General features: G+C 58.8%; 1 protein-coding gene across 5 annotated transcripts; it reads left to right on the top strand.

The window, feature by feature from the left end:
* Window positions 1-2,085: 2,085 nt before the first annotated feature.
* Window positions 2,086-26,583, top strand: MSI1 (musashi RNA binding protein 1). Of its 5 annotated transcripts, none has more exons than XM_051826859.3 (15): window positions 2,086-2,221; window positions 2,391-2,431; window positions 3,007-3,088; window positions 3,188-3,272; window positions 6,317-6,358; window positions 7,934-8,026; window positions 11,423-11,471; window positions 13,415-13,497; window positions 13,868-13,985; window positions 17,555-17,635; window positions 19,485-19,541; window positions 22,560-22,628; window positions 23,392-23,546; window positions 24,028-24,091; window positions 24,906-26,582. In XM_051826859.3, the coding sequence occupies exons 1-14, from the start codon at window positions 2,163-2,165 to the stop codon at window positions 24,067-24,069; spliced, it is 1,056 nt and encodes a 351-aa protein (XP_051682819.1). In that variant the 5' UTR covers window positions 2,086-2,162; the 3' UTR covers window positions 24,070-24,091; window positions 24,906-26,582. The 5 variants fall into 5 exon arrangements, with proteins under 5 accessions (XP_051682819.1, XP_051682818.1, XP_051682821.1 ...); XM_051826858.3 differs by having other exon boundaries at window positions 23,359-23,546; window positions 24,906-26,580; XM_051826861.3 differs by lacking the exon at window positions 19,485-19,541 and having other exon boundaries at window positions 24,906-26,583.

Raw genomic sequence — 26,583 nt, 5'->3', positions numbered from 1 at the left:
CTACCTACCTGCCCAATAGCACCAGCACATAAAGAAATGCTTACAGATGTTTGGGACCCCCCCCCATTCCCGGCACCCCACCACTGACCCCTTCTTACACACAAGGATCCCAAAGTCAGTTCCCTAACACCGGGGGCTGCCCGTGTCTCTCCCAGGACACACCTTACGTTCCAGCCTGTGTCGAGATGGTGAGAAGTGCTCAGCAGGCTATCCGGGATCCCTAGGGAATCCCAGGGGGGTGCTAAGAAACTGTTTGGCCAGAGTAGGAGAACACACAAACAGGAAAGAGCAAGTTTGTTCCTAGTGTTATGCGCCAGGGGTGGCAGGATCTACCTGCTGAGCCAGCCCAGGAGGTCCCCAGGGAAACCCTTAAGGTAAGTCTCTCCTGTTCTTCCGAGAGTGGTGGTGGTGGGGTTGGGGGAAGGAAAGTGTGCCGAAAGGTGGAGGATGGGCACCCTCCCCCCGGGGGTCAGGGTTCTGCGCCCAGAGCTGCTGCACGCACCAGGTGGACCTGAAGGTGGGTAGTAGTAGCAGAAGGCTTGTCTCACTGGTCCCACTGGGTGGATGGAAGGTAGGCAGGTGAGGTGGGAGGGAGGGGCTTGTGCGGCTTTCAGACCCCCAGCAGATGGGTGGAGGAGGGAGGTTGTTAGCTGCCTGCACTGCCTGCTTTGATGTTTTCTTAACGTGTCAGCCAGGGAGCTCAGGAGTCCGTAGCCCGGCTCCGGAGAGGGAGGGGTTCCGAGAGGGGCCTCTGACTCCCAAGGAGACCTTGATCCGACTTTCTCACGGCGATTCCCAGGCTAGCAGGAGGGAGTTTCTAGGGTGGGTGAGGTGGCTCCCAGGAGCCTGGGGCGAAACTACTGGGGATCCCAGAGACCCAGCAGACTGGGGTGGGGAGGAAGGCATTTTGTTTGAGTGACACGGACCAAGGGAAGAAACTCCAGAGGCAGCTGGGCAGGTAGCTGAGGTTCTTTCCGCTTGAACGGGATGGAGCTGCAGTTTGCAAAAGAGGGGTCATTCGCGGGGGACGGCGCACACTGCGCCACCAGGGTCCCAACCTGGCGACGCGAGGCTCGAAGAGGCGCTGACTTGGCCCCCAGCCTCGGTGGGGAGAGGGCGGGGAGCGTCCGGAGCGAGTTCCCCCAATTCAGACAGGGAGGAGGCTGCACCGGGCCGAGAGGAGTGAGCCGGCGAGGGGAGAGGCTGGGGGACTCCTCACGTCTGGGGCGGAGGTGTCGCCAGAGCCGGAACCCAGGCTTGGGACCGGGTGTGTGTGTGTGTGGGGGGGGGGTTCTCAACAGACCACAGGGTCCGCAGCTGAAGGGACTTGGGGGAGTCCTGGGGTGGTGGTGGGGTGTTCTCCCTCTGGCCAACAAGGGCTGAGGAAGGGCTGGGAAGACCGATGCGGTTTCTACTGGGGAGCTGCTGGAGGCGCCCCACTCAGTAGCACTGAGGGGGGTCTCTAAATGGGATAAGGGGCACAGGAAGTGGGTTGAGGACCTCTGCAGTAGAGGGACTTTAAATTGGGTCCGGAAGAAACCGGGGACTCCGAGGGCGGGTTTCTCTCTCCGACTGGGGACACGGAGGGACTCTGGCCCCTTGGAGAGGGTGGGGATTTAGGGGTGCTGGGGCCACCTCCCTCCCGACCCCAGGAGATCGGGGACCTCCTAAATTCTGGATAGCGGGGACCCGAGAGGGAGGACTAGGGCTCTCCCCGATCCGGAACCGAGCTACCTTGGAGGCACCGGCAAGCGCTTCATTCCGGGAGGGCGTTCCCGCGGCCCGGCCCCCGCGCCGGCGTGGGTGGGGGTGCGGCCGCGCCCTGGCCCCGGCCCGCACCCGGATTCGGGGTCTCGGTCGCCCCCGGGGAGCCTGGAGCCCGGCGGGAGGGGGTCCCGGCGCCGCCGCCTCCGCGGGCGCCCGGGCGCGCGGGCGAGCGCGGGGCTTTATGCGCGCAGGGCGGCGGGGGGAGGAGCCGGCAGGTCGGCCCCCGGCGGGCCCTCCCCTCGGCCGTCCCCGCCCGCCCGCCCGAGCGGGGTCGGGGGAGGGGGCAGCATGGCCTGTCCGTCCGGCCCCCTTCGCCGCGCTCCTCATCTGCCCCGCGCCGAGCGCCGCCGCCGCCGCCGCCGCCGCTCCGCTGCCCGCGCCGCCCGCGGCTCCCGATGGAGACTGACGCGCCCCAGCCCGGCCTCGCCTCCCCGGACTCGCCGCACGACCCCTGGTACGGCCCGGCCCGGCCCGGCTCGGCCTGCCCGGCCCGCGCCCGCCCCGGCCCCGCCAACATGGCCGATCCGGGTCGGGCCGGGCCTCCCCCGGGCCCGGGCCCGCGCCCCCTGCGCCCTGGCGCCGGGCGCTCACGCGGGCCCTTTGTGTCTCTCCTCCTCCCGCAGCAAGATGTTCATCGGGGGACTCAGTTGGCAGACTACGCAGGGTGAGCCAGCCCGGGGGCGCCCACCGGCCCGGCAGGGCCCCCCAGATCCTCTCGGCGCCCTGGACCCGGACCCCCCAACCCGGCCCTGCGCCCTGCTGACCCCGAGCGCCCTCGCGCCCTCTTTCGCGCCCCGCCCGGGGACCCCGCGAGCGCAGGGCGAACGGCGAGCGCGCACGGCCCAGAGGACGGAGGGCAACACATGAGGGGTTCAGGGGGGCATCGAGGGGTGGGCTGGGCCCCCGGGACCCGCCGGCGGCAGCGCCAACTCCGCTCGCACCTGCGGCTCAAACTTTTGTGAGGCGGCTCCCGGAGCGGCGGGAACCCGGCCGGAGCCGTCCCCCAGCCCCCACCTCCTCCAGCCCAGGTCGGCCCCCGGCTTCCCGGGGCCCCGGGGTGGGCTCCCGGAGGCTCGGTGGGGGCCGGGCAGGGGCGGGGGGGGGTGCGCGGCGGGGAGCGCGCGGGCAGCCGGGCGCGGGGGCGGCCGGGCCGCGCGGGGTCACTGGGGGCAAAGGACGAGGGAGAGGGGGGAGGCCCGGGGCCTGGGGCCGGTCCGAAGGCGGGGTGTGTGGTTGCAGAAGGGCTGCGTGAATACTTCGGCCAGTTCGGGGAGGTGAAGGAGTGTCTGGTGATGCGGGACCCCCTGACCAAGAGATCCAGGTGAGCCCCTCGCCCGCTGCGCCTGCTCCCGGCTCGCCCCTCCGCCGCTGCCACTCGCTGCCGGGTAACCATCTGCCTCTCCCTCACCGCGCCGCGCAGGGGTTTCGGCTTCGTCACTTTCGCGGACCAGGCGGGGGTGGATAAAGTGCTGGCGCAGTCGCGGCACGAGCTCGACTCCAAAACAGTGAGTGGCCCTCGGGGCTTCGGGGGTCCTGTGGGAGAGGGAGGCTGCCGGAGGAGAGGGTCAGGACTCCCTCCGGGGGACGCTTGGCCGAGGGTCCTAGTGGTCAGAGCGACTTTGCTGAGCGAGAGGGCTGCCATGCTGTGAAACTTTGTCACCGGAGTTGGGGGGAGAGAGAGAGCAAAAGGATCCCAGGCCTGCGAGGAGATGCTGCCCCCGCCTCCCCGCCCCAGAATTGGTGAGGGCAGCAGCAGCAGCTCCCACCCCCTCCCTGTAAGTACTAATCTCGGTGTGCCTCCCGAGAGGAGCTTGGGGTGGGGCTGGGGCCCTCCCCCTGGCCCAAATTGGGTGAGTCAGGGCTGCAGTGACCCACCCGGTACCTCCTCTGAACTCTAACGAGTATTTGGCTCTGCGACCCCCCCCCCCCCATTGCAGGCCAATGGCAAAGCATCCCTGCGTCCCCCTCCTCCTCCTCCTCCTCCACCTCCGACTTTTGGTCTATGAGCGCCTTGCTTTGTGTGGAAGACACAAACCTGCTTTGCCCAGGAAGGGGGTTTCTGAGAAGGCAGCCAGCTTCCCTGGCAACAAGAGCATTAGATCCCAGGGGAGGCTGCTGGCTGGACACCCAAGCTCCTGCCACATTTGCTGGTGGCCCACTGCTCCCCAGTGTCCCGGACCCTGCAGGGGGCGCTGGCCAAAGCTGGCCCAAGGGGGAAGAGGGGAAAAGGAGAAAGTCAGCCACTCTGCCGTAGGGTGTCTGCCCAGGCGAGGACAGTGTGCTCTTCTCTCTGCACACTCCCCCACGCTGCCCCAGCCCTGGGCCTCCCTGCTTAGGTCAGTCTCTGGCTCCTGTTTACCTGCAACAATAGCTGGTTGTGCCCAAGAATTTGTTAAATTACCGCCCGTCCTGTTATCTCTGCCCGGTAGCTCCCTCTCCCGCTCTTGCAGTAATGAGCAAATGAGGCCAGGCCTCAACTTTGCCCGCTCTGAAAGGATCTTCTTGGCGCAGGCTGAGTGACCCAGGCTGGGAATGGAGAGACAGTGGCCTATTGTTTTTCTGTGATTATCTGCCATCAAGCTGCCTGTTCTCCTACCATCCCCTGTCCTCAGAACGCACTGATGGCTTCTACTGGACTCAGGAAGCTGAGATTTAGGAGCTGGGGCTGGGGGGCGGGGTGGTAGTGGAGGAGGAAGAGCGAGGAGGAGGAAGGAGGGCGAGATGGTATCCTTGGGAGATGGGGAGCTGCAAAGGGCAAAGGCTTTGTCTGGGTTTGGCATCTCCAGACCGGGAAAGGGGTGGGAGGGAGGTTTACTGTGGTGAGTCTATTTTGGGTTCTGACTTTCACCTTTTATTTACTTGCTGGGTTTTATTTATGTTGCCAGCTGTGAGTCAGAGTGGCAGTGGGGCGTGACAGGGACGGGGTGTGTGGGGGTCTGGGGGAGTGTGGCTTAGGGCCAGTCTCCCCAGCAGGGTCTGGGCAGGGGGACTGCTGTGTGCTCATGGCTTGGGGACACTGCTTCTGGAAGAAATAGCAGGGTGAAATGTCCACAGAGGGACAAAATCGAAACTTCAGAGAGGGGAAATGGGCGGCCGTGATTTCCCCGGGAGCCCGAGGCGTTAGCCTGGCATGGATTTTGGAGGGTCCATCTCTGCGAGCAGGTTCCAGTGTGGGGGGATCCTGTAGGAGGCGGGCTCCTGGTTCGTGCCAGTCAGGCAGGCAGAGAGAAGCCAGAGCCAGTGGCCGGGCGTGAGGCTGTTGTGAACAGAAGGAACTTTGGGAAAAGACAGATCTTCCTTGTGATTGGCTGGTGAACTTGTGAATGATGACCACTCCTGTGAGTGGCAAGAAACTGCCATGGCTCTGCCTCGCAGCTCCCGCGTTCGTTGCGGGGTCTCCCGCCCTGTCTCTTGCTGTCGCTCGGGAAGGCTGGGGCACCGGGAGAACCAGGTGCATCTTGATTCCTCCCTTTGCTGGTTGCAGCACAGGGCAAAGGTGGCCTGCCGGTAATAGCACCTTTGTTTGTGCAGCGAAGGGCAGCTCACAAAGGGCCGCTTTCACCCACACTATCTCATCTGATTCCCGCAGCTGCCCTGGGAGAAGTGGGTGCAATCGTCCCCACTTTGCAGATGAGCGAGCAGAGGCTCCGAGGGGCCGCAGGGAGTTACCAAGATTTCAGGCTGGACAAGAGGCCCAAAGCCTCGGAGCCCCAGTCCCGTGCCCTTTCGTGTCCCCAAAGCCTGGGTTAACTCCGCCTTTCTAGGAGCCGGGCTGCCTTACCGGGGGCTGTTGGGTGCTGAGGGTACGAGACGTCTTCAGAAAGTTGGTGGGAAATGCATATTTTTGCCAAAGCTATGCATGCTTTCAAAATTGTTTGCACCAGAAGAGACTTGTAATTTCATTTTCCATGAACTTTTTGAAGTCCCCCTCATCTTGAGGAGAGGACTGTGTTTACTCTGGGTGGCTTTTGAGTTTTCATCTCATAACCCATTTCAGGCAAAAGGTCACTTCCATTTGTGGGGTGTCCCTGGCTTGCATTGCATGTATTACCTAGACAGGTACCCTGCAGAGTCAGCTCGGAAAGGAAGGAACTCGATTTATCTGATTCTCGAAGGAATAGACTTGCTTGCTATTTGTTGTTATTGTTGTTGTTCTTGCTGTGAGCCAGACACTATGCCAGGTGCTTTGTATGCATAATCTTAAATAATTTGCAGATGACCCTATGAGATGGGTGTTATTAGTTGCCCGTTTTGCAGGTGAGCTTGACCCTGAGGCTCAGAGAGGTTCAATAAGTTGTCCACAGGGTCCCACAGCTGGTGTGTGTGTGTGTGTGTGTGTGTGGGCAGTGTAGGTGGGGTTTGAACCCAGCAGCGTGAGTTAAGGATCTAACTACTTAAGCACAGCGCTTTGCTGCTGGAAGGCTGTTGTGGTTGTGGGTTCTGTCACCTCCGTGTCCTGGGCTGAGAGGGCTTTAGGGCTGAGGGCTGGGTGGTCTCCCGTCTGCAGTGTGATCATCAAGACCCTGTCTGCCTCTCCCGTCTCTTTCAGATTGACCCCAAGGTGGCCTTTCCTCGGCGAGCACAGCCCAAGGTAGGTGTGTCCGGGTCTGGGAGGAGTTTGTTAGCTTGGGCAGCTCCAGGCAGTGATTTTCCCAGCATTCCCTTGCAGGGCAGATGATGCTTCGGGAACCTCCGTGGGAGGTGTTTCTGCAATGGGCTGGGGTGGGAAGAAGGGGTTCTTGGTGGTCTGGCTCTGTGGAATGAAGACACCATGCATTTTTTTTTCCCTCTGTGCTCTGGGGTGGAGTGGAGAAGGGGCTGCATGTGTTGGGGGAGGGGGAACTGCTCAGGGGGTGCATTGTCCTGTATTTGGAGCCAGTACAGTTGGCGCCCTGAGTCTAATTCTGACCTCATAGACCGCAGCCTCCGTGCCCAGGGCGTCTGGGGGTCAAACACAGGACAGATTTACCCCCTGAGGCTGAACTGCAGTCCTGGCCAAGGAGCTGCTTCTGGCTCCCCAGCCCTCCTCCCACCTCTGGGGTAAGATGTGTTGGGCTTGCTGAGGGGGAGGGGACGCTGGAGTCTGTCACCTGTTGTCTTTCCACTTAGGTATCTATGACTTCTTTCTAAAGTATACTTTCCCTGGTGCTTGGGCAGGTTCTCCTGGGGAGAGAGAGAGAGGGTGTGTAGGAAACATGTTTGAGTAGTGGAGCCATGGCGCTCTCAACTTGTGTTGCAGGGCCCAGGCCTAAGGTTCCAAGCCAGGCCCCCAGGGCAACTGCCCAGGTCTTCCTTTTCAAGCAGTGAGCTATAGGGGACAAGAGGACAGCACAGGGAGTCAGGCCCCCCTGAGTCTGTTGGCTTATCACGTGCCCTAAGACTGGGTCCCTCCTCCAGGTGCCTTTTTGCTCTAAGATTCTGGGCTGGTGAGTTCTATTGAGGTTCCCAGCTCCCACCAGTGTGAAAGGAGAGGAACAGTTTTAGGAGACAGGAGAGGGGGCATCCCTGGCAGGGGCCCAGCCCAGGACCTGAAAGCAATTATAGAGCAGGTATTCGAAGGCAGCCGCACCAGGGAGCACATGGTTGGAATTGGGTTAATTCCATTAAGCAGTTTGGTGACAGAAGGTGCTTTAGTGTTAGGATGGGGCTGGGAATTGCTGCGGATTAGCCATGCGCTCCTGGGGTAATTAGGACCATGTGTTCTTCCTAAAACAGGGCTGGGGCCACGGGGCTGCCAGAGGTTGGGCTGGGAGGAGGGTGATGAGGAAAATGTCGGCCGACATGGAGTGCAGGGAGACCCCGTGATGGCCTTGGTGTCTCCCGGGAGGACTGATGGGGTCTTGGAGTTGGGCCATGGGTCCGGGTCAACTCACCTGCCGCCTTCCCCGAGTGAGTCCTAGGGGGAGGTATTTTCCAGGAGCCGACCCCAGGGAGGGAGCCAGGAGGAGGGCCTGCTCGAGCCAGCCAGAGTGTGGGGTGCACAGCTGCCCATGACAGGCCTAGAGGCAGGGGTCCAAGGAAGAGCTTCTGGGGGGGGGGAGCTTCTGAGAGGCTGGGGCCACAGAGAGCTTGTCAGCTGGCATCCTGGCAGGGGGGCCTGAGCCCCTGCTGGTGGCGGGAGGCCACAGGACTCAGATGCCCACTTTCTCATCCCCTCCCCTAACAGATGGTGACTCGAACGAAGAAGATCTTTGTGGGGGGGCTGTCGGTGAACACCACGGTGGAGGACGTGAAGCAGTACTTCGAGCAGTTCGGGAAGGTGGGTCTTTCCCGGGATGCTTGCTGGGGCCGTGAGGCCACTGGAAGATGCCTCAGTGGCGAACAGGGACTTGCCAGGTCATCCTGGGTTTTGCAAAAGGTGAAAGGCAGGACGTGGGGGCGGGGGGGGACTGGGTCCCTCTGTGGGTGAGGCCAGGCTCCTGGCCCATCCCTGGGTGTCCCCGGAGAAAAGCTGCACAGTAGCACCTGTGGTTGCCTGTCCCCTGTATTTTTCTCGTGCTTAGCGTCATTCTCCCAAGGGAGGCCGCACTCCCTAAGCCAGTTCCATCCACTCACCCCTTGGCCTCCTGGGAGTTTGCACCTGTCCAGGCCACAGGGCCATTGTACCTCCCCCACACCCCCACTCCGGGACTCCTCCCTGGTGAGGATGATAAGGAGGCAATAAACATGGCTCCCAATTGCACTCAGCACCCTGCCTGCACAGGTGGGGAGCTTGGGCCAGGAGCTGGGGCTGCTGATCCCCTGGCTATTATCGGGGAGCATAACGGAGCTTCTCACAGTCCTGATCAACCCAGGAGGATGTCAGCCCTGAGGTGCATGGAGTTTGAATTTCTGAGCCTACATAGGAAGAGGTAGGAGGTGTGGCGGTGATGTCACACAACAGGGTGTGTCCCCAGGAAGGCCAGCAAGGTCCCATCCGAAGCTGACCAAGAGGGGCCCAGGTGTGAAGGCTAGGGGTGGGAGGCGGGCTGCCTTGCCTGGGGCTGGCATCCCTGGTCTTGGGTGACACAGGTCGAGGGGCCGGCTGTTTCTGCATGGAGGCCTGTGGAGTCCCCAGGGGACCGCCAGACGTGGCTGGGGAAATGGGCTGGGCGCTGGGCGCTGGCTGGCTGGGGCGGGTGGAGGGTGCCCCGGCCAGCGGATGCTGAGGCGTGAGGCCCAGAGGCCTGGGCGCAGGCGCCTCCGTGGAGACCTGGGTCGGGCGGGCCTGGGCCCCGGAGGGAAGGGCGCTCCTGGGAAGCAGCAGGCCCGGCTCGGCTCCGGCGGGGTGTCTTTGTGTCTGAGCGCCGAGCATTAGAGCTCGCACTAATCTGATCCAGCAGCTGTGATTGGAGGCCGCCTGCCCCCGGGGCCGGCGTTGCCATGGCGACCGGGCCCCAGGAGAAGCCGTCAGCGGCCGCGTCTTTTGTTCGGGCCTAAATCGGCGTTGGCATGTGAAACCGGCCCGGGGAGGCCAGGGGGAGCCGCAGAATAGGCTGCCAGGGAGCGCGGGGGACAGCCGGGAATGCCAAGGGCCCCGCGGCGGGGGGCCCCCCGCCCGGATCGAGGGGCCGCCGCCGAGGGGGGAACAATGGTCAGCCGCCATGGCTGCCACTCAGGCTTAGCGGCCGCCGAACTTGGCGGCTCCCACTGGTCAGCAGGCCCCGGCCGCCTCCCCTCCCCACCCCCACTCTCCCCACCCTGCGCGCGAGCCCCCCTGTCCCCGGGTTCCCATGGAGACCAAAGCCTATTAAGGACACTGGGCCAGGAACCTTCCTCCCCTCAGCTGGCCCCAGGAAGGGGACTGGACTGAGGGGTACCCTGGGCAACCCCACTGTCCCCAGGAGGGGTGTGTCCAGGCAAGGCCAAGGTGGAAGGGTGTGGAGGACCACAGGGATGTTGGGCCTGGAAGAAGGCTGGAAGGACAGTGGCCCTGGGCTCGGTTTGTGGGTCAGGCGAGAACTCAGAGCTGCAGGGTTAGGGAAGAGGGTGTGGCTGATTCGGTTCATTCATTCACTGAATCCATTCAGAAAAGGATTATTTAGCTCCTGAGTCAAGGTGCTCAGTAGGGTGGTGATCACGGGCCTACCTGGCAGCCTTCATGGAGCCTTGCAGCCAATGTTGTGGCTGTTCCCTCCCATGTGACCACGAGCGAGCCTCCCCCCCCACCAACATAAAGATGATAGCGAGAGCCCTCATTTATTAAGCACTTACTACATGCCAGGTACTGTGAATCTTCAGTGTTTCACACCTGATCTCGTTTCCCGATACTTGGTGAGGTCAGAAGCATAGAACCAAGGTCACAGAGACAGGAAGCCCTTTGCACAGGGCTCCCCAACCAGCCAGGGCAGGACCCAGGACTCCAGCACAGGCCTGTCCTCCAACTGTGCTTTATCGGGGTTCTCTGTCTGGATTTCTTTTTTCCCATCGGTTAAGCGAGGGATGGGGGCACGTGTCTGGAGCCTAAAAGTTTTCCCACTGCAGCTGAGTTGGGGGTCCACAGGGTCGGGAGTGAGGGAGGTAGTCGGATGTTGAGCCTGGGCCAGGAAGATCCTTGGGAAGGAAAACCTCATTTTCCTCTGAGATTGGCAGGGCCCGACTTCCTCCTGACGCTGTAGGGTCCTGGTTCTGCCTGGGGGGTGAGGGGGGCACAGAGGCAGGCCCAGTGTATCTCGATGTCTAAGGAGAACTGCAGGACCACCGTAGTTCGGGGTCTACCCTTTCTGCTTTAAGGACACGAGGGAGACCCCTTATAAGGCCCATGATGGGCTTGGACATGGAGGCAAGAAGAGTGGGGGAGAAGCCGAACCCCGGGACCAGAGGAAGTTTTCGTTTCTCCTTTGGCTGCCTGGCCACTGGAGGGGAGGGAGGGGGCTGCACTGAGATGGGGAGGGAACATCCGAAGCAGCCCCTGATTTCCTGCCAAGGTGAGCCCAGCCTTAGCCCAGAGCGCGGGAAGGAGATGGAGGTGGAGGCAAGGAGGCGGGACTCTGGGGGAGAAGCTGAGGCTTGGCTGTCCCTCTGGGGGATGTCTTGGGGGAGTATATGAAGAGGGTCCCAGAGGGGGTGGAGAGGTAGGCTCTAGGCCCTCCTGCGTCCCTTTCCCTTCCCCCAGTTGGTGGGAGGCGAGCAGCCCAGGCACTGAGCACTACTTGCTTTAATTAGAGCCTCCAGCAAAAGGAAACCTCAATTAGAGGAACAGAGCTCTACCAAGAGAGGGGAGTTGAGTCTGGCTGCTGTCCGCCTGGCCTTTTGCAGAAAGGGAAGAGGCTTTTGCTTCCCCGTCTCATATTTCTTTCTCTGGCACCCGCTCCGTGCTTCTTCCTCCTCACCAGCTTGGTCTAGGACTTGCTGTGTGACCTTGGGCAGGCGGCTTCACCTCTCCGAGCCCGAGCCCGTTTCCTTATCTATTCCATGGGACCCCAACCCTGCAGGGGCTGTGGGGAGGACGATGGGGGCAAAAGTGCCAGGCATACATTTGGAGCTTAATAAATGCAGGCTAGCCCCTTGAGAATCTGGTGGTTGCTGCGGCCTCTAGTGAGGTTGCAGATGGAAAGTGGTCCCCTGCCAGGGAGCAGGCTGGAGACAAAAGCCCGTAGTGGATGAGAGGGGAGTGGAGTGGGTTGGGTGGAGTCCCCTGGCGTCCGGGTGTTCTCCATAGCAGGCTCTGTTTCAGGTGGACGATGCCATGCTGATGTTTGACAAAACCACCAACCGGCACCGAGGTGAGGGGGGTGTTGGGCCGGGGCCGTGGTCAGCGGGTGGGGGGGGGCGCAGGTCACAGCTGCCCTTTCATCTCGCCTCCTGACATCCTATCCCCAAGGATCTGCATCCTCTCCCCGGCCTGGCCTTACAGAAGGCTTTTGTCCTGCCATTCATTTCCTGTGCAGAGAAACTTGCCTGACTGCCCAAGAGGGGGCAGAGGAGCAGCCCCGCCACCCCCTCCCTCCCCGGGGTCTGCCTCTGGCTGGCGCTCACCTTGTCCCTGGTAACCAGAGCTTGGGCCAGGCAGCCCCAGGGTCAGGCTAACCCCAAGGCCCCACAATCTGCTCCAGCACTGCCCCTGCACTGGGGCTGAGCCCCGCCCCCAGCCCCTTGCCCCTGAACCTGTGTGCTTCTGAGCCACACCACTAGCCACACTGTGTCACTGCCTGTGTTGTTTTTTTTCCCAAGGGCCTTGCCTTCTGAGCCCAGCCCGGCCCGGCCCCTGGAGCACACCCTGGAGGGGGCAGGGCTGTTTCTCTGGTTGTTTCAGGGCTTGGGGAGGGGAGCCTTTTAGGCCTTTGGGGAGTGGGATGTATGTGATTTGTATTTGTATACGTGTGTGGGTTTGTATCTGTGTGTGTGAACATGTCCACAACTGAAAGCAAGTGTGCTTCAAAGCGTTCGTGGGAAGATAGAATGAAAGAATAAGTTGATTTTCATGTAAAAAATTGTGAAATCCCTGCATTGTTGTTTTTCCCCGTAGTATCTCTTCCATGAACCTTTTGAAGACCCCTCATATTTGTGGATGTCTGGTGCAAGGTCAGGGTGCACCACTGAGTGTCTGTGGGAGATCTGGATACCTAGGTGTGTGTCTGTGTGTCCCTGTGTGTGCTCCTACCTGCTGTGGTGTGTATGTGCGTGCGTGTGTGTGTCTGTGTCTGTGTCTAGTTGGTTGGGCCCCCCTTTGTATAGGTTTCAGTGAGTATCTGTGGATGTCTTTGTCCCCTGTTTGGAAAGCATCAGGGAAAGGTAAAAAGGCCCATGGAAGGTACAGTTGCCTCTGTGGGCTCCACGTCCACACACGCCATCAGCTCTGGCTGGGAAATATTCAGTAACAACTGGTGTCTGTTCTGAACAGATAGACCTGTTCCTTGTCATGACTCCCTATACAACACCCTATAACAACGACTGGGACAGTTATGCTGTATCGGGTACAATAAGCAGCCTAGAGATGATTTAACATATAGGGGAGGATGTGTGTAGGCTCTATGCTAATACTATTGATTTTTTTGTTTTTAAAGATTTATTTATTTATTTGAAAGACAGACAGACAGAGGGAGAGAGAGATCTTTCAGCCACTGGTTCACTTTCCAAATGGTTGCAACCACCAGGAGTAGGCCAGGCTGAAGCCAAGAGCCAGGAACTCCATCCAGGTCTCCCACATGGGTAGCAGGGACCCAAACACTTGGGCTGTCCCCTTGCTGTCTCCCTGGTGCATTAGCAGGAAGCTGGATCAGAAGCAGAGCAGCCAGGACTGGGACTGGCACTCGGATATGGGCTGCTGGCATTAGAAGTGGCGGGTTAACCCTCTGAGCCACAACGCCGACCCCTGCTATGCCATTGTCTATCAGTGACTTGAACATCCACGGACTTTAGGGTCTGTAAGGATTCCTGGAACCAATCCCACTGGGTACCAACTCGCCACTCTCTAACCTGCTGTGTGACCTTGGGCAAGTTGTTTCACTCCGCTGGGCCTTGGTTTTTCTCAGCCCGTGTGTAATTTGGAACTTTAAACCCTGTCTCAGCAGGTGGTTGAGACGCTCCTGGCTGTGGGCAGAGCCTTTCATCAATTCTCAGACACTCGCCCGCAAGAGTGGAGCTGTGGTGTTAGTGCGACCTGGAGCTGGGGGTTGACCCTGAGCCCTGCTTCTGACCCTGCCTCTGCCCTTTGTGCAACCTCTAGGGTTCGGGTTTGTCACGTTTGAGAGCGAAGACATCGTGGAGAAAGTGTGTGAAATCCACTTCCATGAAATCAACAACAAAATGGTGAGCTGGGATTGGATGGGGGCAGCAGCACGGAGAGAGAGAGAGAGAGAGAGAGAGAGGATGGGGTTTCAATGAAGCTGGCGGGGGGCTCCCAGTGAGAGGGACAGAGGCCGTTCTCCTACCCTCTGAAAACCTAGACAGGGAGGCAGTGTCACCTGGCGGTTAACTGGGCAGATGACTTCCCTCCTTTGAACCTCAGTTTCCTTATCTATAAAAAGGGGAGTGGCAACAGCACCCCAGTCACAGGGTCGGCGTAATTAGCACTCCATGAACCGCTGCTTGCAAAGCTGGTTACACAGTGCCTGCTGGGAAACAGGCGGGGCAGGGACCCAGATCTGCAGGGAGGACTGACCGCCAGGTCTCTTTGCAGGTGGAATGTAAGAAAGCTCAGCCAAAGGAGGTGATGTCGCCGACGGGCTCAGCCCGGGGGAGGTCTCGAGTCATGCCCTATGGAATGGATGCCTTCATGCTGGGCATCGGCATGCTGGGTACGTGCTAGGCCTGCACGTGTGGCTGCGAGGGTGCCTCAACTCGTCTGTGGTCTGCTCTCCTGTCTGAGTCACTGGGCAGGAGCGGAGACCAGGGATCTCAGGTCTGGCAGCCCTACCCTAGGTGGGGTGGTTTGGTTGTGGCATGCTGCCCTCTGGTGGTAGCCATAAGAATGGTCCAGCTACTCTGCTTTTATTGGTCTTCTGTCCGTCCATCAGTCTGTCCATCCATCCATCCATCCATCCATCCAGTAAATAGCTATTGAGCAGCCATGTATATCAGGTACTATTCCAGGCATCACAACGATGATGTTCCTGAGCTTTATGGCCTGGGAAGACAATTAGGAAAATAAATAGATTTATGACGGCATATAGGTTGCCAAGGGAGTGTGGTCATAGGAAACTTGACGTAGACTTGGAGAAGCCAGACGATAAGTAACATTTAAGTTGAGTCTGTGGCTTGAGTAGGAGCCAGGTATGAGAGGCCAGGGGAGAAGGGAAGGGGAAAGTGTCGTGGGCCGAGGGAATAGCATGTGCAAAGACCCGTTGGAAAAGCAAACAGAAGGCTGCCTCTTCTAATTCACTCAACTGAGATGTGTCTGGCAGCCTCTGAGAGGCAAGGCCTGCCCTCACGGGGGAAGGCAAGACTTCCTCCTGCAAGGGGAGGCAGGAGTAAGTGCTCACTGTCACCACAGAGTGATTACAGGCAGGGAGGCGAAGGCTGCCATGAGCCGTGGAAGTTGGGCTGTGTTTGGGACCCAGGAGCAAGGGTGGGACATTTGTCCTTGGCCCCTGGAGGGTCAGTGTCCTGGAGAGGTGACATGCGTGCACACAGAAAGAAAGCAACACCAGGGGGCTTCCTGCCAGGCACAGGGGAGGGGTGCACAGAGAGGCGCTGTGGGGTGACCTAGGGGTCAAGGACGAGGTGAGGGAGGTGAGTACCTGCCAGGCGGGGCACAGGCTTGTCTTGAAGTTTGCTGTTACCTAACTCTTTATTTGGAAGTAATTCCAGCCACTCAGAAGAGTGGCAAAGGTAGAATAATGCAAAGAATATCCACATACTTTTAAGCAAGATTTTTCTTTTCTTTTTTTTTTTTTTTTTGGACAGGCAGAGTGGACAGTGAGAGAGAGAGACAGAGAGAAAGGTCTTCCTTTGCCGTTGGTTCACCCTCCAATGGCCGCCGCGGCCAGTGCTGCGGCCGGCGCACCGCGCTGATCCGATGGCAGGAGCCAGGAGCCAGGTGCTTTTCCTGGTCTCCCATGGGGTGCAGGGCCCAAGCACCTGGGCCATCCTCCACTGCACTCCCTGGCCACAGCAGAGAGCTGGCCTGGAAGAGGGGCAACCGGGACAGAATCCGGCACCCCAACCGGGACTAGAACCCCGTGTGCCGGCGCCACTAGGCGGAGGATTAGCCTAGTGAGCCGCGGCACCGGCTAGCAAGATTTTTCAAAATTTAGTTTTATTTGAAAGGCAGAGAAAGAGACAGGGACAAACAGAGAAAGAGTTCCCATCTGGCGATTCACTTCCCAAATGCCTGCAGCAGCCAGGGCTGGGTCAGGCCAAAGCCGGGAACTCAGTCCAGGTCTCCCACGTCGGTGGCAGGGACCCAACTACTTGAGCCATCACCTGCGGCCTCCCAGGGTACGCATTAGTAAGAAGCTGGATCAGCACCCAGGCACTCTGAGATGGGAGGTGGGATCCCAGACAGCATTTTTTTTTTTTTTTTTGAAAATTTATTTATTTGTTTGAAAGGCAGAGTTACAGAGGCAGAGAAAAGAGAGATCTTCCATCTGCTGGTTCACTCCCCAAATGGCCACACTGGCTGGAGCTGAGACCATCCGAAGCCAGGAACCAGGAGCTTCCCCCAGGTCTCCCACATGGGTGCAGGGACCCAAGCACTTGGGTCATCTTTACTGTTTTCCCAGGCCATAGCAGAGAGCCGGATTGGAAGTGGAGCAGCCAGGCCTCAAACGGGCGTCCATATGGGATGCTGGCACTGCAGGCAGCCGCTTTACCCGCTACCCCACAGCACTGGCCCCCCAAACAGCATGTTAAACTGCTGCACCAAATGCCCAGTGTCCATACGCCCTTTCCTCAGGGTCACCTGTTGTTAGCATTTTACCCTGTTTCCTTTGACATTTTCTCTCTGCGTGAGTGTACACGCACATGCATGCATACATACACTTGGGACTATCCCTGAATCATTGGAGGGTAATAACAGGCGCTGTGTTCCTGCCCCAGTATCCCTGAGGTGAGAGCTTGGCTTTTGTGAAGCCACAGTCTAGTGTCAAGTTCATAAATTTATATTGATATATTATTATCTAATCTATTTGCAGTTTTATCAGTTAACCCAAAAATATATCCAGCATCTTTTCGCCCTCCAGAATAAGATGCAGGCTAAAACGAGGTCTTGGATTTCATTGTCCTGTCTCTTTAACCTCCTTTGATCTGAAACATTGAGAAAGTTTTTTTTTTTTTTTCTTAAAGGTGATTCATGAGCCAGGTCCACTTCCATTTAAAAGCAAACAGGGCCGGTGCCACGGCTCACTAGGCTCACTAGGCTAATCCTCTGCCTTGTGGCGCCGGCACACCGGGTTCTAGTCCCGGTCGGGGCGCCGGATTCTGTCCCGGTTGCCCCTCTTCCAGGCCAGCTCTCTGCTGTGGCCAGGGAGTGCAGTGGAGGATGGCCCAAGTACTTGGGCCCTGAACCCCATGGGAGATCAGGATAAGCACCTGGCTCCTGCCATCGGATCAGTGCGGTGCGCTGGCGCACTGGCCATGGCGGCCATTGGAGGGTGAACCAACGGCAAAGGAAGACCTTTCTCTCTGTCTCTCTCACTGTCCACTCTGCCTGTCAAAAAAAGCAAACAGGAAAAAAAACCCCGAAACCTTAAATAAGTAGTGAAACTAGTGGTTAAGAGCTTTGGAGCCAGCCAGATCTGAATTTGAATGCTGATTGCAATTATTTCTCACCGTATGATTTTTCTTTGGGAAGACAGAAAAATAGGAGATGAGTTCAGATCATTATCATCAGTGCGATGAGAGGGAAACTCAGGACTGCGTGACAGACTGTGATTGACAGGAAGGAGGACTCCTGTGGAAGGACCTCCCTGAGGCTTGTCCAGTGAGAAGTCAATCATGCAGTAACTGGAGAAGCGTTCCAGGCAGGAGCTGGGGCATGTGCAAAGGCCCTGGGGTGGGAGTGAACTTGGCAAGTCTGATGCCAGTGGGAGTGGGGAGGGGCCACAGAGTGTAGGAGATGAGACCAGGAAGGAAGCAGGAGCCAGAGCACGAGGGGCTCTGGATTATTCTCAGCCGAGAAATATCACCTCCCTGAGCCTCAGCTTCCTTGTCTGTAAAAATGGGGCTCCCAATACCTACATGTTGGGGTGTTTGTGAGGTTTAATAAGATGATGAAGGGCCTGGCACAGGACGAGTATCGGAGAGGACTGTGTATGAATCATGATACAGGGTGCAGGTGGGGGCAGTAAGTGGCTTAGATGCATCCCCCTGAGTAGGGTCTGTGCTGTGGGGGAGGCATCTGACATTGCCCCCCTTGCCCCATCAGGTTACCCAGGGTTCCAAGCCACGACCTACGCCAGCCGGAGCTACACAGGCCTCGCCCCTGGCTACACCTACCAGTTCCCCGGTAAGTCCTGTTTGGTGTCTAGCTGCTGCCTGCATGTCCCCGTTCCCTGGGTGGTGTCTGGGGGTGCACAGCTGGGGGGCTGGCTGCTGCAGGCTTGGAAGGAAGCGCGCGTCTGACGTCTGAGGAAAGAGGGCCTCTCCCAACTCGCCACCCTCCCTGCTCCTCCCCAGAATCTGCGGGTGGGAGCTCCCAGCATGGGCCCTGCATGGCCCCCTTCTCTCCCAGGCCCCGCTCCGCCTGTGTCCCACCTTCCTTCCTCCCAACCTCAACCTGGGTTGCCACTTCCACCAAGGAGGGCATTGGGCTTGTGGTAGGGCCCTCGCCCAGGGCCAATGTTGCTTGCGTCTTCCCGGATACACCTGTCATGCCCGGGCGCTATGCTGAATGCTTTCTAGGCCAGACAAGACTTTTGAGACACTGAATGCTGAAAAGCAATCTTGGATCAGTCTGCTCACTACCCTCATCTGTGATCCTGCGTGGAAATCTCACAGGACCTGAGAGCCAGTCGCGGGAAGCCCAGCAAAGGGCTGGTCTTTGCTGCAAGGATTTTTAAGTGGATTTTTGTTTTTGTTTTTTAAGATTTATTTATTTACTTGAAAAGCAGAGTGATAGGAAGAAAGCAAATGAGATCTTTTATCCACTGGTTCACTCCCCAAATGGCCGCAGCGACCTGGGCTGGGCCAGGCGGAAGCCAGGATCCAGCAGCTCCATCCAAGTCTCCCACATGGTTGTCAGGGACCAGGGCCAAGCACTTGGGCCATCTTCTGCTGCTTTCTCAGGTGCATTAGCAAGGAGCTGGATTGGAAGTGGAGCAGCCAGGACACTGATATGGGATGCTGGCATCTCAGGTTAACCTGCTGTGCCAAAACACCGGCCCCTGGTTTTTTTTTTTGTTTTTTTTTTTTTTAAGGTTTTATTTATTTATTTGAAAGGTAGAGTTACAGAGAGAGAAAGACAAAGAGAAAAGTCTTCTATCCACTGGTACACTCCCCAAGTGGCTGCCATGCCCAGAAGTAGGCCGATCCAAAGCCAGGAGCTTCTTCTGGGTCTCCCACATAGGTGCAGAAGACCAAGCACTTGGGTCATCTTCTATTGCTTTCCCAGACCATGGCAGAGAGCTGGATCGGAAGAGGAGCCGCTGGGACTAGAACTGGTGCCCATATGGGAAGCTGGCGTCACAGACAGAGGCTTAGCCCACTAAGCCACAGCGCCAGGCCCTGTTTTTGTTTTTAATATCAAGTATCAAACTTTTACAAGTTCTTTTTTTTTTAATCTTCTTTATGTGGAGGGTCCCTAATGCTGAGTCCTCAACCCCTGTGGCTTTTGAGCTTGGAATCCTTTGCGTGCCTTAAGACATCGAATCCTCTCTGTAACGGCACGGAGGAGGGGCAGTTGCCCCATCTCATGGGCAAGGAAACAGCTCCAGGAGGGAGATGACTTGTTGAGAAGACCCACGCAGGACGTGGCCGAGCCCAGGGCCCCGAGCCCAACCTGTTCCAGGGTGTGGCCTTGCATCAAGCCGCCTCCCCAGCCCCCACACCACAGGGGGAGAGGAGGATTCTGGGAGCTGGTTCAGTGCCATCCCAAGCCTTTTCAGCAATCCCCGGGCTCGAAGCTCCAGTGTCACCCCGGGGTGGACGTGGCAACTCCACCAGCTCTGTCTGTCTTCTCCGTGTCTCTCCGTCCCCTCCCCTGCCTGCTGGGGACCGTGCTGTCCCCACCCCCAGCTCTTGGCTCCTGTGCATGGCCTGTCCCCTCACCTGGTGTCCCCATGGGTACGTTCGTCCTCCCTGGGCCACGCCCAAGGGGCCCCCGACGTCTGCCTAAGCTGTTTTACGTTTCATTTTAGAATTCCGTGTAGAGCGGACCCCTCTCCCGAGCGCCCCAGTCCTCCCCGAGCTCACAGGTCAGTCGCTCGGATTTCATACACCTCACAGGCCTCGTGGGGAGGAAGAGAGGGGGCCAGGGACATTCCTGGGAAAATCGAGGGGACCCCTTCCCCCTGCGCACCAGCCATCCTGCTGTGGCGACACGGCACACTGTGTGGGGGCTGGCCAGTCTGGATAGCTCCACGGCCCCTGGAGGGGAGGGGGGCATAGGGCCAAGCCAAGCAGATGGAAGCAAAAGTCACTCATTCATCCACTTGGCAAATATTTATCTAGCACCTTCCATGTGCCAGGCACCACGGAGGTTCTGGGATCCAACAGTGAACAAGCCAGGGTCTCCAACTCAGAGCAGAGTAGGCTGGGTGGGGTTTCCTGCAGACTGGAGTGGGCATGCCTGCAACACTTGGTACCCGCTGGCCCGGGCCGAAACGGGGTGCAGACCCCGTACCCCCAGGTCTCGTTTTTCTGGAGAAGCCAGAAACCCAACGCTCGCTTCCAGATGAATTTTTCAATCATTTTCAAATGTCGGCAACAAATTTGTAAAACCCTGCGGGTGCCTAACCCAACACATCTGAGGGCTGAACTTGGCCCTGAGGTTACCCATTCGTGACTTCTGGGCAAGCAGGGTGAAGGTGCTTGACCAGCTGAGAGTCAATCCTCTGGCTGGGAGCTCCCCGCGGGCCGCCCAGCTCAGAGGTGGAGTGGACGTGGGGCTGAGGGCCAGCGATGTGGGCCTCCAGGGGTCTCTCTGTCCACCCCGCCTCTCCCCCCACCCCACCCCCAGCCTGACTGTGTGTGGAGGATGTGAGCATGGACGTGGCTCTGAAGGAGGCCTTCCTTCCAAGGGGTGCTCAGGGTTCCCCTGAAATGGGGGCTTGGGGAGGAAAACGGGTGAAGGAAGGGGAGGGAGCGAGGTCTGGGGGTGGAGGTGACGAGGGGCACCTGACCAACACTTGGAATGGAGTCCCTTTCTAGCCATATAAGAACTAAAAAAAAAATTTTTAATTATTATTAGTTTTATTTATATGACGGACACAGAGGAAGAAATCTCCCATCTGCTTGTTTATCCCCCAAATGTCCCCAACAGCTGGGGCTGGGCCAGGCTGAAGCCAGGAGCTGAGAATCCATCCTTGTCTCCCGTGCGGGTGGCAGGGACCCGGCTACTTGGGCCGTCAGTGCTGCCTCGCAGGTGCTCCGGTGTGGGATGTGGGCAGCCCAAGTGATTTCTCTCCTGCTAGGCCAAACACCTGCCCCATAAATAAGTCATCCTTATCACAGTTGTGGTGTGGGCTGGCGTGGGCTACTCTTTGTGAAAATGCCTCAGTGAACCAAAGACAGACCCCCAAGCCCAGCCCCTGCCGCTGAAGGCTGAGGGGAGCACCCTCTTGGCAGACGCTGTCAGGAGAGGAAGGGGGTTCAGGCTCAGCAGTTCTCCGGCACTCGCAGTCTGACCTTGCCCCCTGTGCAGGGGCGGGGCGGGGCGGGGCGGGGGGAGACCCAGGCGTTTCTTTTACATACTCCATAGACTGATTGTGCCAGAGCTGGGCCAGGCGCTGGGGTCCAAGAGAGAACAAGACAGACAAGGTCAAGGTCCCTGTCTTCCCCCCAGCTGGGAGGAGGGAGGCAGCAGGGAAGTGGTAATCAGACACTTAGATACTTCCCGAGGGTGAGGGATTCCACAGGAAAATAAGGCAGAGACTGCCGAGGTGTTGGGGTAGGGGGCAAGAGGAGTGTGGTCAAGGAAGGGTTTTTTTGTTTTGTTTTTTTTTTTAAGATTTTTATTTATTTATTTATTTGGAAGGCAGAGTTTTATATATAGAGAGAGGTCTTCCATCTGCTGATTGACTCACCAGATGGCCACATGGACTGGGGCTGGGGCTGGGCCGGGCAGAAGTCAGGAGCTTCCTCCAGGTCTCCCACGTGGGTGTAGGGCCCCAAGCAGGGCCATCTTGCATTGTTCTCCCAGGCACGTTAGCAGGGAGCTAAATGGGAATTGGTGCAGCTGGGACTCAGACAGGTGGCCTTATGGGATACCAGCGCTGCAGATCACGTAACTCCCTACACCACAGTGCTGCCCCCATATGAGAGGCTTCTAAGAGGAGGTGACATACAAGTGAGGAGGAGCCAACTGGAAGATGATTGGTTGCCTGGACTTGATTCCTCAGTGGCCTTGCCAAGGGTTTTTCCAGGGCATCTTGTCTGGGCTCCCTAGCCCCAAGATAGTTCCTTTCCAGTTTAGGGCCAGGATTACCAAAGCAGCCCAGAGGGGTGCATCTTGAGCTGGGAGCCTAACTGGCGTTCCTGAAGCCTTGCCAAATGCAAACCCTGAAGACCCTCTCCCGTGGCAGGGGCTGGAGCCTCTCTGGGTCTGCAGCAACAGAGCCAAGCAGTAGGGGGCGCTCACCTCTCGGCGCTGGGGAGCTCCAGGCTCAAGCTGACTACGTTAGTTCTGTAGACTTTCTCCTAGTCCTGCTGCTGCCGACAATTGTTAAACTCCCTGTAGCTGCCTGGGAGGTAAACAACAGTCTAGGGAGGAGCCAGGCCCCAGTATGCCAGAGAAGGGTGGAGGACGGAGTGGTGGTTTCTGGCCGGGTGCTCTGGGAGAAAGGGGACGCGAGGGACCCAGGACACACAGCAGAAGGGGCTGCAGGTGCAGCTGTGGCCTCCACAGGGTAAAAACCTCAGCCTCACGCCAGGGGGCGCTCCGGAGCCTCAGCTGCCCCAGAGTTGCCCCCTCCCCCCCAGGCCACCGGCCTGGCTTTCTGGACCTATGCCAGTTATGGGTTGCAACCCCTCAAGTGCCTCTGGGCTCCATGGGTTGCTCAAGTGCATTCCTGAGACCAGGGAAGAAACTGAGGCAGGCTGCTCCCTGGGAAGCCATCACTCTCCTCCCTCCCGCGGGACAGGGCACACAGAGGGACCCGAGGCAGCTCTTCCTGCCTTGACCCCTCTGAGAGGCTCTGCCCAAAGCAGGGGCCTCCTTTGCCCACCCCCACCCCTCGCCAGCCACACTGAGGTGCCTGTGCCTTCCGTTTCAGCCATTCCTCTCACTGCTTACGGACCCATGGCGGCGGCGGCGGCAGCGGCGGCTGTGGTTCGAGGGACAGGTGAGGACTTGTGGGGTGCAAGAAGCAAGGGGAAGGGGGACCAGAGAAGCCCAGAGGGAAGAGGAGGTGGCCACTACCACCCTGTGGCTGAAGGACCTATCGATTAATTCACCTAGCACTGTTACCTGAACACCTGCTGTGTGCTGGGCATTGTACAGGCCCTGGCGGGCCAGCCAAGAAAGAGACTGACAGGTGGTCTCTGCCCTCCCAAGCTCCCAGGCTGGTGGGGCCCACATATTAGATGGGCAGTGGCACTTAAGGCCACTGCTGCTATGCTGCAGGGGGTCATGGGAGCTGCCAAGAGGAAGAGCCTCTTAGTTTTAGATGTGAAGGCAAAGAGGAGGAAAAGTGTTGCTGGCCAAGGGACTTGCACGTGCAAAGGCTCAGGGGTCAGTGAGGTCAGAGCAAGGAAGTGGAGAGGAGGCAGAAAGAGCCAGGCCTGGGGAGACAGTGGATGTTCCGAGCAGTGGTGCAGTGCAGGTGTCAGGGTCTAGGAACTGCCCTTGGCTCCAGGTAGAGAGGGGGGCTCAAGAGGGGAGGCTGCAGAGTGGTTAGACAGGAGGTGATGGGGGCCTGGGATGGTGGGGTGGAAGGACCTGGCGAGATCTCCAGGAGATCCAGGAGGACCTGCTGGGATATAGAGGTCAAGGCCAGGGTGGGTGGGTCTGAGGGGATGGCGTGGGCAGCCATGGGCGCCGGGGCTATCACTGTCTTCTTTCTGGGTTGCCAGGCTCTCACCCCTGGACGATGGCTCCCCCTCCAGGTTCGACTCCCAGCCGCACAGGGGGCTTCCTGGGGACCACCAGCCCTGGCCCCATGGCTGAGCTCTACGGGGCGGCCAACCAGGACTCGGGGGTCAGCAGCTACATCAGCGCCGCCAGCCCTGCCCCCAGCACTGGCTTTGGCCACAGTCTTGGGGTGAGTGGACAGGCCAGCCTGGTGGTCTCCACCTAACCCCTCACCACAGGAGATCCCAAAGTTGGGGGAGGGAGAGGACTAGGCCTCTGGGGCCAAGGGGAGTGGGACGGGAGACAGCAGGGCGGAGAGGATGGGGGTCGGCACTGCTGTGCGGAGTGTTTAAGGCTGGGTATGCTAGTTGTCAGCTGCACTCTGGGGCTGTTGTGCCCTGGGACGCCCATCCCTGCCTACTAGATGCCAGCTGAGGGGCACCCAGGTTTAACCAGGGTACTGGCCACAGGCAGATTCCCAGGCTCCGCCCCATAGAATCTTCCAGCAAATTTGCGGGGGGAGAGGGGTCGGGGAGAAGGAGGTGGGGTGCAAGGGCAAGGTGGAGAAAGGTTTGTGCCTCTCATCAGGTGTCCTGCGGGAGGCAGGAGGAGCCCCAAGATCCTCTCTGCTTTGTCTGGGAATCTAGGATTCAAATTTTTTTCCTTTTCAGGGCCCCTTGATTGCCACAGCCTTCACCAATGGGTACCACTGAAGCAGGGGACAGGTGGCAGGAGGTGAGAAGGCAGGGAGGGGCAAGGGAAGAGGGTGGCCCTGGGGAAGCCCAACCAGTCGGGGGCACAGACCCTGTCCCTGTCCCCTCCAAGGGAGTCAGTCACACCCTCCGAGGCCAGTGAACAACTGAAAAGTCACTCAATCTGCCACCTTCTAAAATATAAATTCAGACAGCAACAAGGCATCCCCTCCTACCTCTCTGGCTGGCCAGGACTGTTCTAATGCAGAATGCCTGGTGAAGGTGAAGGTGAGGGGGAAGCTCAGGCTTCGTGGCGGCAGCGATTTTAAACATTCATGCCCTTTGACCCAAGGATTCCACTTCTAGGCTTTTATTTTAAAAACTGCACGTAACTGAAGTGTCCATCCAAAGGGGGAGCTGTTACATAAAAGAGGTGGAATAGGATACCGCTGTTCAAACAGGAGACCATTGACACCTGGGACCCCCACCCCCTGGGACAAACAACCCCCACTCCCACCCACCCACCCCCATGTACTGAGACAGTGGGGTCTGGGAGGATGTGAGCCCCATGGCATCTTCTACATTCACTATTCAAAGTGAATGAGACCGACAAGGCTCTCTGTCATTCTCCAGACAGAACCGGGACAATTCCACATTGGGGTAGGGGTGTGTGTGTGTGTGTGTGTGTGTGTTAGGGTGACGTCTGTGTAATTCCAGCCCTCCGAGCAGGGAACAGAGAATGCAAAATCCGAGCGCAGAGCTCTCCCCAGAGGGGTTAAAGAAGCCTTAGGAGAGAGGCTGGGTGGGGTCAGAGCGCCCCCCACCCCACCCCTGCTAACTGCCCGCTCTGTTCCCAGCCCCCAGCCTGCAGCTGACTGAGGACCACGAGTGAGCCAGCGAGGGGGTGGGGACACCTCAGCCGCAGCCGCCGCCCCCTCCCCCGCAGCGACTCGGACCCGCTACTGCCTGCCCCCACTCCCCGGGCCCGGCCCCTGCCCTGCCGCCCCGACTGCGTCTGGCTCCCCTACTAACCGCCTTCTCCTCGCCCTCGCCCTGCTCACCTGCCCCGCTCCCTGCCCGCTTTTATTTATTTTGGATTAGCCGGTCCCCCCACCCAACTCCTGCCTGGGGTCTGTGCCCCTTCCCCCCAACACCGACCGCTGAGCCCTCCCCCCCGCCCCGGACGCCCCCTCCCCAGAAGGCTTTTGTATTTGTGCATAGCTAGAGTGAGGGCGAGGGCGCCTGCTACAGGCTGCACCCCAACCCCGAGGTTTTTATTCAGATTTTTCCCTCCTTTTATTTTTTTTTCTTCTTTCTTTCTTTTTCTTTTTTCTTTTTTAAAGAAGCCGTTTTTAAACTATTTCTAGGTTTGTGAATGTGAAGCCCCAGGCCGCAGGGGGCAAGGGGCCAGGTGCCCCCCCACCAGCTGAGAACAAAGCGTCCCTGTAGGCGCGGGCCCCTGGCCGCAGAGAGGAGGCCGGGCTGCGGGGAGGCCAGGCCGAGCCCCTGGAACAACCCGACCTGTATCATATGTAAATACTGCGAGGCGGAGACCCCGGGCGAGGGCCCGCCTCGCCCCACCCTCTCTGTCCACTCCGCAGACACCGTTACTGTAAGCTCGCGGTTCCGGGCAGGCCCACTCCCCCAGGCCCTGGGGGTCAAGGCCTCGGCCTGCTCACCCCACAGCCCCAGTGTGGGGACGAGCGAGGAGAGGGCCGGCCCAGAGCCGCGGCTGGAAAGGAATGAACTCTCCAAAGGTCTCCGCTCGCTCGGAGCCGTGCTGCACCCCGCGGTTGGGTGGCGGCGGCGGGGGGCGCTTGGGCGAGGGGCGCGCCCCCAGGGGAAGCCAAGGGCTGCTCAGGGAACCCCCACATTCTCTCACCGAAGTTTCCCGCCGGGATGGTCCCGTGGCCAGAGCCCCTTTCAGAGGAAGAGGAGAGACTCGGGAACGCGGGGGCCCTGGCTGGCAGGGCGCCCGCTGCCTTGGGCGAGCCCCTCGGGGGACCCCCCTCCGCCCCCGGGCCTGAGATGGGGGGCCTCCGCGCCCCTCCCTGTGCCGGTGCCCGCCCCCCGAGAGCCCCCTTTGGAGAGTTAACCGTCTGTGTGAGGTGCTTAACCTACTAGCCCTGAGAACACAAAGCAATAATCTTTGTTACTGAGATGCGCGGCTGTTTGTGTTTTTGGTTTTTTTTTTTTTAAATGTTTCCTAATAAAAGAGAAGCTGCATTTTATTGGTTTTTATTTTTGATTTTCTACACATTTGAGCTGAGTCCTGATGGACTTTGCTCCCCTCCTCTCCCCCACCCGTGACCCCCTCCCATTCTACCGGGCCCTGCCGTGGTGGGCTCAGGGCCCTGGAATTCCGTTTTCTGTGTTTTGTGTTTTTTTTTTTTTTTTTTTTTTAAAGATGTTACATGGTGTTTTGAAGCCAGCAAGTTACCACCCACCGGTGTCTCTTCTCCACATCTGTGACTTCTTTTTCCAGGTTTTATTTTCAGTTTTAAATTCCTAATAAATTATTTGAAAATGGTGCTG

Source organism: Oryctolagus cuniculus, chromosome 21, assembly GCF_051225735.1.
Source record: "Oryctolagus cuniculus isolate XC-2025 breed Fujian yellow rabbit chromosome 21, ASM5122573v1, whole genome shotgun sequence".
In the NCBI taxonomy this organism is placed as follows: Eukaryota; Metazoa; Chordata; class Mammalia; order Lagomorpha; family Leporidae; genus Oryctolagus; species Oryctolagus cuniculus.
This window is presented reverse-complemented; position numbering and strand designations above follow the sequence as displayed.